Consider the following 12,947-nt stretch of genomic DNA (forward strand, 5'->3'; position numbering starts at 1 on the left):
ATCTCCAATCTCAAAAACAAAACCGACTAACGTCGGGCGAATTGCTCTCAAACGACCGGCGAGCGGTTGGCTTTGTCATTAGCTAGCCACGGTTTAGTGAGACTAGCTTCAGCTTGATTCGACTCTGCAACTTTTAGTTTTCTAGCCTTGTTAGTAATTAAAGAAAAATAAACTGACATTTTAAAAATTTGCAAAAATTTTCAAAATTTCAATGAAGAGCTTCCAGATTTCGCAGTGAAAATGTTCAAAATTACTTTTCAACTCTTGGATTATGTCAAACAACCCACCTGCAAGACTTGAAAAGCTTCGTTGGCCAGTAATGATCGTTAAACTGAGAAAAAGACAAAAAATATTCATAAATTTTGATAACAATAGCAAATTTCAACAAGTCTTGCTAAAATATAATATATGAAAATCTTCAAAACAATTTTATTATCTCAAGAGACTATCCAGTATCCTTATTTCAAGCTTTAAATAGTGCACTGGCTCATAAAGAACCAAAAACTTGAAAGATTAAAATTTTCCGGAAATTTGAAATAAAAGGTTGAAAATTTGATAAATGTTGGGAACTGATCCACGGGCAAAAAAAATTTTTGCTATCTTATTATCAAAACATTACGGGGATTTTCTGCTAGGCTAAAAAAACCTAAATAATGACAATAAATGTAAAAAAAATGGAAAAAAAACTTTGTAAAAAAATGCTAAATTTCGTGGTGTTAAAATCCATTTAGAAACTATACAGTAACCTATTTTTGAAACCTAGAGGAGGTTCCTCGGCTCATAAGCCTGGAGAAACCTAAAAACCGACAAAAATTTTCAAAAAGATGGAAAATATGCAAATTTTGTCAAAAAAATTGCCAAAATTTGTCATATTAAAAATATGAAAGCAGTTCCATGGCAATAAAATTTTTTCAGTAACTTATTATAAGACCTTTGAGAACATTTTCTGGCCCTTGCGTCTGCAAAGACGGGAGTAATAAAAAAATATCACAAAATGAAAAAAATTGCACGTTTTCTTTCAAAAAAATGGTAAAATTCGTGATGTTAAAATGTTGAAACCATTCCAGTACCACTAGAAACTATGCAGTAAGCTATTATAAAACCCTAGATAAGGTTTCTTGACACCTAGGGCTGAAAAAGTCAAAATTGACAAAAAAATTTTTAAAAGCTTGTGAAAATTAGAATAAAATTGCGTGTTTTTAGAGATAGGTTGTTCGTCACGGGGAGTAGTAGCCACGGGGAGGGGGTGCACCGGGAGGCTGATTGGGAGGGGGGAGGGGGTTGGGCAACAGTGAGGTGGGTGGGGGCAACAGCGCGGTGGGGAGTGGGGGGCAATAGTGGGTGGGTCAACAGTGGGGGTGCCTTCAACCTCTAAGAACCGCCCTTCACACCATAAGTATAAGTCTCCAAAACAGTTTGACCTGAAACAGAGCTGAAAAGCTCTAAGAGCGCTTAATGCCCGCTGGGCGCTACCTGTTTATCCCGTTTTTGAGGACCAAAAGTCAAAAGCGTCAGACGAAAAATCGGTCATGCGAAAAATCGCATAAAAAAGACCGACAGGACTAATATAATTGCTACAAACTTCGTTTGAGAGCATTTAAAAACCGCAACTGCCTGCAATGCATCTTCCAGAATCAGTAGAATTTCTTATTACAAAATTAAATTATTCCCGGAAATAGATTTTCGGACGTCAACTTTCAAATTTCTGGGTTCTAGCGAGACATATTTGAGTTTTAAAAAAGTTGTCACTTTCAATTTTTTGAAACTTTGAATGTTTCAAACGTTTCTGGATGAGAGGGTGGAATGTCAAATTTAAGCGCAGTTTAACGAGCCGCCTGGTTGTAGTTGTTTGCACTTGCAAGGCGCTTTGATCTTTTGCAATTTATCCGGTAGAGCCTTTTTTTCCAAGCGGTAGAGCTTTTTTTTCCTTTTTTTCATTCCCTAATACTAATCAGGGGGTCCTTTCTTTCATTTAAGATACGAGTTCAATGCTTCTGTAGAGATCATGCTACAGCTATTGAACAGACTATGATATTCTTAGGAGTTGTGATAGTAGAGAGAAATATAGAAGAAAAGGTAGCGTAAAACGACCTGAAGGTAAAAAGGACGGGTACTAACGGAAGCCATTAGCGGCCTATTTTTTGATCAATATTGCCATCTGTAGACCCTACCCAACATCAAACTTCACAAGTCATTTTAGTCTGCAAGTGCATGCAGCATAGTAGCAGCTTTTGAAGTTAGAGTGAAACTTCAGTGACATGAAAGCACTGGAACCGTATAGAAACCAGTTAAAAATTGAAGTGCAATCTCAGCAGAAAGTAAATGTGTCTTACAAGCTGAGAGATTGTTTCATGAGCTGAAAACCTCACTCTTAAGTTTGATCAGTTGTATCTATAAACATTTATTTAAATCTTTTTATCGCAATGATCAAACCAAGCGTCTTATCACAACAAAAACCGCTGTATCATTTCTATGGAATTAACTTTATTGATTCATTCTGTAAATGGTTCTAATCAGTAAATTCACGGACTGAACGTCAAGTCTTAATCAGCACTGAAGAAGTCCTATAGCAAGTCTTAATCAGTACTGATTCAGTGAAATTGCTAGTCTTGGATCAGTACTGTATCAGAGCTCTTATCGTGTCATTTTTTAAACCTGGAAAAAACTGGCAAGTCTTGAATCAATTCTTAAGTCTGGACAATTCTTGAGTCAAGCCTTGGGCAAGTCCTGGCAGATCTTAAGGCTTGAAATATTTGTGATCAGTGCTGAGTAGAAAACCGAGTACTGATCAAGACTTGAAACTCTTTCCGGGTTGTCAATGTACGGAACTGTTCCTGGGTCGAACACCATAAAAAGAATCTTTGTAAGCATACTGAGTCATATATGATTCTTTAGTAATCAGTGGGCTTTACGCAATCTTCTTTTCGTTTACTTTCCCGTCACCAAAATTTGTTAGTGGCCACGCAACCAATGTGGGTTTAAAATCAGTCTGCAACCTGAGTGTTCTTGTTCGCACACCTCATAACGCCTCATGACGCCTTTTTGCAAATCAATGCAGTTCATCTTCACCAGACTTTTAGAATTCCTTTTGCAACAATCCAGGCCAATGAATACCTCATCCCCGGGTCGAGATTTTTCACGAAAAATATGTCAGACGCTGACAAGCGCTGAAAGAAAATATTTTTCAGCGGATAAATCTTACATATTTATCCCTTATTGTGCTGAATTTTGAACACGTTTCTTACACAATTTCAGCACGTGTCAACACATTAAGTGAATAATTATGTAAGGTTTATCTGCTGAAAATTTATTTTTTCAGGTGCTTGTCAGCGCATTTCTTTTTTTTGTTTCAGGTTTTTCACCACCTGTCTAGCATAATTTCAACGTTTTCCGTACACAATTTCAGCACTTTCAGCACTTATACACTTTTACTTAAATATTTTTATGTTTTGTTTGAATTCTTTCTCCTTCTGTGCCTACAGAAGCCGCACCAGAGCAAGACCGAAGAGCATTGCATTGGAGCAGGCCAACTTAAAAACATTTGGAAATCTGCCAAAAGACTTAAGAACTTCGTCAACTCTTAAGATAAAGCAGTTATCGCAGCTGGAGTATATAGCCAATTTACTTGATTTAATGAAACCAGGTAGCTTAAGTATAATTGTCTTCTTTCTGTTAGATAAGATGAAAGTGTGACGCCTTTCCGTTGTTATGTTTTTCTAAAATAGGAATTATCGTTAAAAAATTAGCGCAGGTTTTTGATTGGTTAATTGCTCTGCAAAATTGCAAAAGATGAAGAACAGTACATACTGCCCAGGCTATAGGCAATAGTGAGCAATAAAATTGCACATAAGATTTTATGTAAGAAATGCGCTGAAAGCGCTGAAATTCTCTTTTTTTCTGAAGTGCTTAAATTATGTAAGAACTGTACTGAACTTTTGAAGTGTTGAATTTATGTAAGGAATATGTTGAAATTTTGTAAGGAATGTGCTCAAAGTGCTGAATTCGTTATTTTTGGAAATGCTGATTTTTTGTAAGTGGAGGGCTGGAAAATGTGCAGAAATTATGTAAAAAATGCGTTGAAAATTGCTGAAAATTTCAGCACATTCAGCGCCTAAAACTAAACATTCAGCATAATCCTTACAAAATTTCAGCGCATTCAGCTCATCTCTTACAAAATTTTCTGCTTGGAGCCGCTCACATCTCGACCCGGGTCGTTTATGCAGAGACAGTACGCGGCCAGCGCATGTTCGTCAACTAAAATACAGTTCTGAAGTTTCTTTTCAATTGTTTGTTACAAGCCAGGGCCCGGGCCAAATAATAGCGATTCCAAACACGTATCTCAATAGATGTACAAAGAGTATTTTAGTGTGGAATATGGCGACAAAAGGTGATTATGCTAATTGGTAACAATACCCTGTCATTTACCCTATATCGCCAATCTATTAGCTTATTTTAATTTAAAAGTAGAGACGCTGGGTCGTAAAAAAGACGGGCAGGTATGAATAAGATAGACAAACTACAAGTTATTCTAGAGGTCAAAAGTGATCTGGGTAATGGATAAGAGTATATCACGTTATCAAGTGTACTTTGCACCTGTTCCAATGCAATTTCTGCGGCACTCCTCCTCTGATTTGAAGTTGTTACCATTACCAGACATCTCTCCGTAGATGAACTCCTGGCATTTGCCAGTCTCTGGGTTGTAGTAGAATTTGTGCATCCTTAGGAGAGGAATTCCTGCCTCAGGCGGAAGGTTGCATACACCTAGTGCAGCATAAGTAAGTTAAAAGGGGGAAAAATTCAGGGTGTACGTTTCCCCCTCCGACCAGTGAAATTTGATCTTTTTAATTGATATCATGCGCACATGTTTGGATTTCTTTTGTTTCCCCAAAACCCCTTCACTCCCGAAATTTTAGCGGGCATTAAATTAAAAATTCGCCAACATGCCCAATTTTAACCGCTGCATATGATAGTGTCTCTAAAATAGTCGAGATAAAAGAGAATTGAAAAAAAAAGAAAAATTGAATTCCAAAGAAAGATTTAGTTACCATGCCAGACGGAGGACGGAGATGGGGAGTAAATGTACAACCTTATTACTGTTTAATTGTGGGGATATGTAGACTTTTATAAATATTAACTGAATGTAAAGTCCCTCCATGATTAAAGGCCCCCATAAAGTACGTTCGGAGAAAGTCGAAATTTCTTTCTGAAAATGGGCCCTGATTTTTTCATAATTAAAAAAATGAGATTATTGCTAATTAGGTAAGATATGATGATGTCATTCTAAGATTCTAAAAAATCCGGCGACAAAGCAGTACTTAAAGTAATGTGATTAATAATTGATGTCGAAAAGGATAAAAATTGATCGTGTTTTTTTGGAGTGCAATGTAGGAGTTATTATTTGTGTGACATCTGGCGCTCCTTTCGATAAAATTTTCTGCGAGTGAGGGACTTTATTATTACTCAAAAGTATTGGAATGGAAGTATTCCATACTATAAATTAAATTCAAGTGACTTTCGATGTTCTTTTTGTTGAAGCGAATTTATTTCCCAGTTTATGTTTTTCAAGGAAAATTAGAAGAGAACTTTTCACGCAACTCAAATAGACAGCAATATAGTGGAAATGGCTAATAACTGGTGCATTCAAAATGTTAAGTCTTGTATGATCTGGGAAAGAGCTATTGATTGCCAAAAACTGCTCTTATTCCAAATGAAATTTTATGACATTTTTCTTCTCAGGACATTTTGCACTTCTAATTACAATTTGGATTTCTATCAGGAAAAATTTCAAAGTTCACTGAACTTAAAAAAATTACGAGTAAGAGCTACAGAACTTGTCTTTGTTGAAAATTTTTTGACTTTATGCAAAAAGCAATGAAGTCTGTTTTTGATGTGTTTCAAACAAAACCTGTCCTACAATCGTTGCAGGCTAACCTTCCACAGAATCATTAGGGTTTCTCTTAGCTATGTAAAAATCTATATTTGAAGCGTAACCTAATGTGTCATTTGGAAATTGAACAAATTTGCATTGATTATTGATCTCATTACTGAAATCATTGGCTTGAAAATTGAAAAGTAAGAGTTCAAGCACATTTCCCTGGAAGTTACAGCTGTTCAATCCACTCCTTTCCTGTGTCATTCATTAAGATTTTTTACCACTGTTGGTGACTAAATGCCTGTATGAATTGAGTAGCGCTCTTTCAAAGCCCAATGAGTGCAGATTCATGTACAGTTTATAGTATTTGATTGAGTCAAAATCATTAGATAGATATAGCGAAGCAGATGATATAATCTCACTGGTATCAATTTTGGAGCGTAGGTCTCTTTGAGAAAAAGAAAAATACTATTTTTGTTGACATCCTGCTCCTGAAAACAAATAGCAATGGTTCTAAAATATCTCTTCTATTCAATTGTGAGCTTATTTGATTTAAAATCAGCTTTTCCAACAATTCTGGAAGCACGCATGTAAAAGAGATTTGTGTACAATTTTCTGGACTGTCTCGTTATTTTTCTACACAGGAGGAACAAAATCTTTTCATCTTCCTGTCAAAACGTCAAAACGCTAATTAACAAGCAGTGTAGGAAGTGGTACTAAAGAGTGTTCGCCTCCATAGAGCACCAGGCAGGAAATAATGAAGGACCATTTTGTTTGATAGGATTAGTAGATGGAACAACAATATGTACCTCCTACACAATGACCAATCTAAAAGAGAACTTTCTTTTTCTCTCCATCTATTTTTCATTTTTCTACAAATCTGACCTTCGCCTTTCTTTTTGACTAAGAGATATTTGCTATTTTCTAAGATTTGCGACACAATCACCAATAGAATTTGTTAAAATTTATACCAGCCCTATATCTTACTTTTGTTTCTATTGTCGTTATTTGGTTAAATGTTTTTAAAGGTTTGCTTTTGGTTATTTTAACGAATTCTTCAATACTTTTTTTTCTGATAGAAGACTTAAATTAGAATCGTATCTCCGTATACAATAAGTTTTTAATTGGGCGCCACTAATGATGGCCACTAAAATAGATGTGTTAATTGAAAATTTTGAAACGTTCATTCTGGATCATCAAAAAAGTAGAAAGTTTACATGACTAATTGCGATTGACAGTAATAAGATAACTTTCGGGAATATTTTGCTTCATCAAGTGTAACTATTTTGTCCAATTGTTTCAACCAATATCGGAAGATTGGAATTCTTGACTGTTAAGGTTAGGTCTGATTCAAAAATATGATTTTGCTCTCTCTCCCTCTCTCTCTCTCACTCTGTCCATCTCTCTCTCTCTCTCTCTCTCTCTCTCTCTCTCTCTCTCTCTCTTTCTCTCTCTCTCTCTCTCTCTCTCTCTCTCTCCTCTCTCTCTCTCTCTCTCTCTCTCTCGCTCTCTCGCTCTCTCTCTCTCTCTCTCTCTCTCTCTCTCTCTCTCTCTCTCTCTCTCTCTCTCTGTCTCTCTGTCTCTGTCTAAGTTTGAACAATCAATAACGATATAGTCATAAAGACAGTTGCCAGTTTTTAATCTGTGTGTTAGCTTGTTTCAAGTATCTTTTCTTGAAGATAGTCAGTGTTAAGTCCCCACAGAAAACTGAGTCCATCTAAAGGATTTTTCAACTACTTTGTCTGTTTTGGAAGGCAACCCCCCCCTTTTGACAATATTGCGGTGTTGTGACCACTGGCGCCGTTTGTAGATTTAAAATTCTTTTCAAAATCTGTAATAGATGTTGTTTTTTCATCTATTTTTCTTCAAATCAGAATAAAGTCTCTCATGTTAGTGTTGAATAGATTCATGGACACATCATTTTTTAAAGTAGCTTAAACTTCAAAAAAACCAATTTGAACTTTAATGAAATTAACCTTATGGCCTAGCCAAAGTTTGTACGTTCCAATCTGATAAACAATGTTTTTATATCCTTTCTTGGGTTCTTTTTTATTAGTATTTTTCAAAAGAAATACATTTTTCTTTTGTTCAGCCTTTTTTTCTTATGAGAAGATTTTTGATAGACAGTAATAATTGATGAACAGCTCATAGGTTGTCAACGATCAGGTTTATAACAGACTTTGAACAAAAAAAAAACTTTGGGAGGGATCGCACAATACAATTTGGGAATGATTTTTACTTAGCTTCTAAGAAAATTTCTGCCGAAATCAACTGCGTGTTTGAAAGATAAATTTCTGCTATTTATTTCTAACTAACTATTTTTTGAATGACCTAATTGGGCCGACATGGGGTTCAAAAAAACTGAAAACTGAGATGTGTTGCCAACAGCTCAAATTTGATTATCAGAGAATTGAGAATTTTTTGCTTATCCTTGGTAAAAACCTTGATCTTTTCCCGAGTTAGGGAAACTTCGATAAGTAAGGGTTGATATGTTCGGGTGATGTGTTGCCTCTGACTCTCTTTTTGCACTTATACCACGATGAACAATTAAATTTTTGGTCGCCGCATCTAAAGGATTTTTCAACTACTTTTTCTGTTTTTGGAGGGCAAACCCCTTTTTGACGATGATGCAATGTTGTGACCACTGTCGTCTGTTGATTTGAAATTTTGTCAAAGTCTGTAAAAGTTTTTGCTTTTCATCTATCTTTCTTCAAATCATAATCACGTCCTTCATGTTCGTGTTGGATAGACTCAAGAAACAACATCATTTTTTAAAGGATTACGATAAGTCCATTTCAAAAATCAGTTTGAGTTTTTATGAAATTAAACTTATGGTCTAGCCAAGAAGTTTTTGTACGTTCAAATCTGATAAACAATGTTTGTCCTTCCTTGAGTTCGTTTTTATGAGTATTTTTCGGAAGAATTATTATTTTTTATTCAAAATCTGTAATAGTTGTTGTTTTTCATCTATCTTTCTTCAAAATCAAAATAAAGTCTCTCATGTAAGTGTTGGATAGATTCATGAACACATCATTTTTTAAAGGAGTACAATATATAAATATCAACAATCAGTTTGAAATTTAATGAAATTAACCTTACGGCCTAGTCAAATTTTGTACGATCGAATCTTATATACAATCTTTTTTTGTCCCTCCTTGGGTTCTTTTTTATGAGTTTTTTTTCAAAAAAAATACATTTTTCTTTTGTTCAGCCGTTTTTCTTATGAGAAAGTTTTTGCCAGACAGTAATAATCGATGAACAGCTCTTAGGTTGTCAACGATCAGGTTTATAACGGGCTTTGAACAAAAAAAAACTTTTGGAGGGATCGCACAATACAAGCTGGGAATGATTTTTAATTACCTTCTAAGAAAATTTCTACCAACATCAACTGCGTGTTTGAAAGGTAAAATTCTGCTATTTAATTCTAACTAACTATTCTTTGAATGACCTAGTTGGCCGACATGAGGCCGACAAAACACGGAAAAGAGAGAAGCGTAGCCAACAGCTGAATTTTGATTAACAGAGAGTTTTCTCTGGTCAAATTAGCACTAATTCGTACCCCCATTGCAATTTGTGCGTGTTTGTGCGTGTGTGTGTGCGTGTGCGTCTGTGTGTGCTTGTGTGTGTGTGTGTGTGTGGTCGGGTTTGTTCTCTAGCTCCCTTGTTCGGCAGATTCACTGAATTCCAGCTCCGTTTTATCAAATTATCCGACGTACTTCTAGTTAACTTTTTTCTCTCGGTGTTGCAACGACCGTTGTCTTCAAGGAATTCTTCTGAAACAGAAACATCCGGAATGAACACCACAAAAGAAAATAATTTTCCAAAATATTAATTTTTAAATGATTCTTTGTAATCATACTGTCATATACTAAGTCATATATGGTCTTTATGGTCCTTTTCGTCATTCAAACAACACATATAACTTCAGGCAATCATCCCGGCTCAGAATTTGATAACGCCTGTACGCCGTATGCGCCGTATTCTTTTGAATTTATATATTTTCTTAAACCTGGCTCAAAACAACTATTCCGAAAAATTTTGCCCACTACCACTAAATAGCACTTTTTATCAACTGCTCAATCATAAAAGAAAAAAATAGTAAAAACTCTGTTGTAACTAAAATTTAACATATTAAACAAATACCATAGTTTTGTAATCTATATATAGACTTATAAATGAACAAATCTTATTGTTAATTTTGCATCAGATGTAAAGTAAAACATAAATCATCTCCATTAAAGTCAATTGGTCTGCTATACTCATCTTAAACACTAAATTTAATCTATTTTCTTCTGTCTTTTGTAACATTTTGATATAAAACATTTGTCGGAATATTTATTCTTGAATAACCTGGTGGCTCAATTAGATTTAACGTATATACTACATCGCTATCTTAAGCAGTATCTTTAATGCCATATATATACATATATATATATATATATATATATATATATATATATATATTAATACAGTGAACAAAAATTGTAATAAAACCCCTGATATCAACAATTTTACTAGCAGTATATTTACCAATATGATATAATTGTTTATTAAATCCAAATAATGGTGCTATTGAATTATCTAGATCAAAATTAAGAAAACATGGTTTTACTTGCAGATTTTATTTCATTGTATTCTTAATCAGCTGCCATTATAGCATTACAAAAATGTTTCCTGCATATTATCTCTCTATTTCAGATAAAATCATAAGAGCCAGGAATTATTTTTTCTAATATTTGCTGGTGGGTAATTAGTTTTAATGTTACTCTTACTGTTATTGTTGCTGTTACTTTTTCTAATAACATCACCTTACTACTAACACCACTAACTGCATCTAAAAATTGATTAATTTTTTAGTTATTATTTACAACGACATTACAAACAAAAATTTGGTAAAACCTAACCTTGTTGTTTTTATTACAGTTTCGTTAAATCGTTCACTTTCTCTTGTCTTTCCAAAGTTAAGTGTGGGTGTTAATCTTAAGTTTTAGTTAGGGCACCGTGTTGCCTTGTAGTTCTCATAATATAATATTGTCAATCATTTTCATAGTTTTCATATTTATTATCTTAAAAGGCAATGTAATAATCAAAGTACTAACCAATGTACTAACCAATGCAATAATAATAATTAATTTTGTGCCAAAAACGGATTTAAAATAGATACAACTAGTGGTTATAATGCTGATATGCACAAGAGTAAGATTATAGAAAGTAAATCTAGTAATCTATTCACGATGAACACAGAAAAATCATAATAAACAAAACATTCCCAAAATGGAGTAGGACCATTTAAATATACATGACTCTTTTCTTCAGATTGCGTTTATTGTATCAGATTATGCTATTTGTGTTTTGGGAACGACGTTAATATCAGATTGTTTTGTTATGGTATGATTGCTTTTTTTAATTCGGTTAAACTTGAAACTAGTTGCCGTAGATCTACTGAATATATAGATCATCGTCCCCCTAATCTATTTATGTATAAAATAGTCATTTCTACCGATGTTAAACATGAAAGTGTTTTTGTTAGAGATCAAGCTGATAGGGATAGTCAACTTAAAACGTGATCATGTTGTTGCAGAACGAGGTCAATTGTTTGTTATGATTAAGATGAGTGATCTAGTTGGTTTTGTAAACCATTTATAATAGATTATATATGGCATAGGATTTGAATTAATATCAAAGAAAATAATAAGGATAGAGTATTGTATCGAGTTAATGGTGCTGGTGCATTCAGGTAAAATAATGATAAAATGGAAATGAGAAATATAATCATGGTGTTTAAGTATTATTGATCCTAGTAACTATAATAGAAAAATTAGTAGAAAAAAAATTAAACAATAATTATTATAAAATTTTGTTAAAAGTAGGGAAAGACATTTCTTGAAAACGTATCTAACGCTATGACAGGCACTAAATCCGCTGGATTGTAAAATTTCACAAACGCTGAAAGTCTTTATGAAAGGTGTTGTTTCAAGTGCTGATGTTATGCTGATTTGTGATGCAAAACTTTGTTCCGGCTTTTTCAGCACCAATACTTTCAAATTTTTGCGCAAATCGGGAAACATTACATAATTTCGCTCATTCAGCAAATTTTCTATAAAAAACATCCGCTCACAACTAATGATTGTTCGACCCGAGAATTTTGGCCTTGAATAATTGGTTATAAAAATATATCAAATACCCATACATATTGACAAAGCTAAAATTGCGAAAACCTGATTGCCTGATTTGTATTGTACCAATTTTTTTCCAAGCCCTCTTGAGGGGGAAGGAACTATATACTGAAAAAGGTTTTTTTGTTCAGACAATTTTGGCCGATCGATATATTCATCGTAGAGAGTTGAGACTGGAATCATTAGAAAGCTTGCCTAGCGTAGAATATGGAACTAAAAAGATGTTTCTAATTTTTGTTTTTCATAGGATTTATCGAGTTTTGAACTTTGAGAAAGTAGAGTGAATTCCGGTGAGATTTTATTCACATTTTCCGGAACTTTTGACTAAAAGTTCGCCAATTTTGCTAAAAACAAACTTAGTTTTTTAAAAAATGTTTTTGATTTTTTTTTTGTACAAGCAAAAAAAATTGTAAGCTACTTTTATATTTTGTTTTGAAAATTCTGGCTAAATAATTCAAAATTGAGTCTTTTTCATCAAAAAGAGCAAGAAATAAGTTTTTTAGTACAGTTTGATTAAATTTAGAGGAAATACAGACCAAACACAATTAACACAATCTTTGTTGGACTAAAAAGCGGGCTTTTTCTACTTCAAATTCGTTTGAGAGCGCTCTGTTATTAAAAGTTTGCCGTTTTTTGATAATTATATTCGTTTATTATCAAGAACGCAGCATCTATGTTTGATTTTTTTAACCAAAAGTTTTTCAATATCTATAACATTCGAATAAATCATTGTTCCTAATGAACAAACAATTTTATCAGAGCTAGTTCTGGACCAAATTCGATCTTTTCTACATTAATTAAATTACCGAAAATTTCAAACCACAGCTCCAATTGGTTAATGATAGCTCAAATTAATGATAGCTCCAATTGGCTTCCTAATTAGCTCCATATTATTGTAT

General features: G+C 33.8%; 1 protein-coding gene across 1 annotated transcript; it reads right to left on the minus strand.

The window, feature by feature from the left end:
• Positions 1-4,139: 4,139 nt before the first annotated feature.
• LOC142357602 (PI-actitoxin-Aeq3b-like) lies at positions 4,140-9,601 on the minus strand. The gene is made up of 3 exons (XM_075409155.1): positions 9,432-9,601; positions 4,594-4,761; positions 4,140-4,254 (listed from the first exon to the last, which is right to left on the minus strand). Exons 2-3 carry the CDS (start codon positions 4,715-4,717, stop codon positions 4,169-4,171), a joined length of 210 nt encoding a protein of 69 aa, XP_075265270.1. The 5' UTR covers positions 4,718-4,761; positions 9,432-9,601; the 3' UTR covers positions 4,140-4,168.
• Between the last annotated feature and the right edge of the window lie 3,346 nt (positions 9,602-12,947).

The sequence above is a fragment of the Convolutriloba macropyga genome, unplaced genomic scaffold, assembly GCF_964194025.1.
Source record: "Convolutriloba macropyga unplaced genomic scaffold, txConMacr16.3 SCAFFOLD_4028, whole genome shotgun sequence".
Classification (NCBI taxonomy): domain Eukaryota; kingdom Metazoa; phylum Xenacoelomorpha; order Acoela; family Convolutidae; genus Convolutriloba; species Convolutriloba macropyga.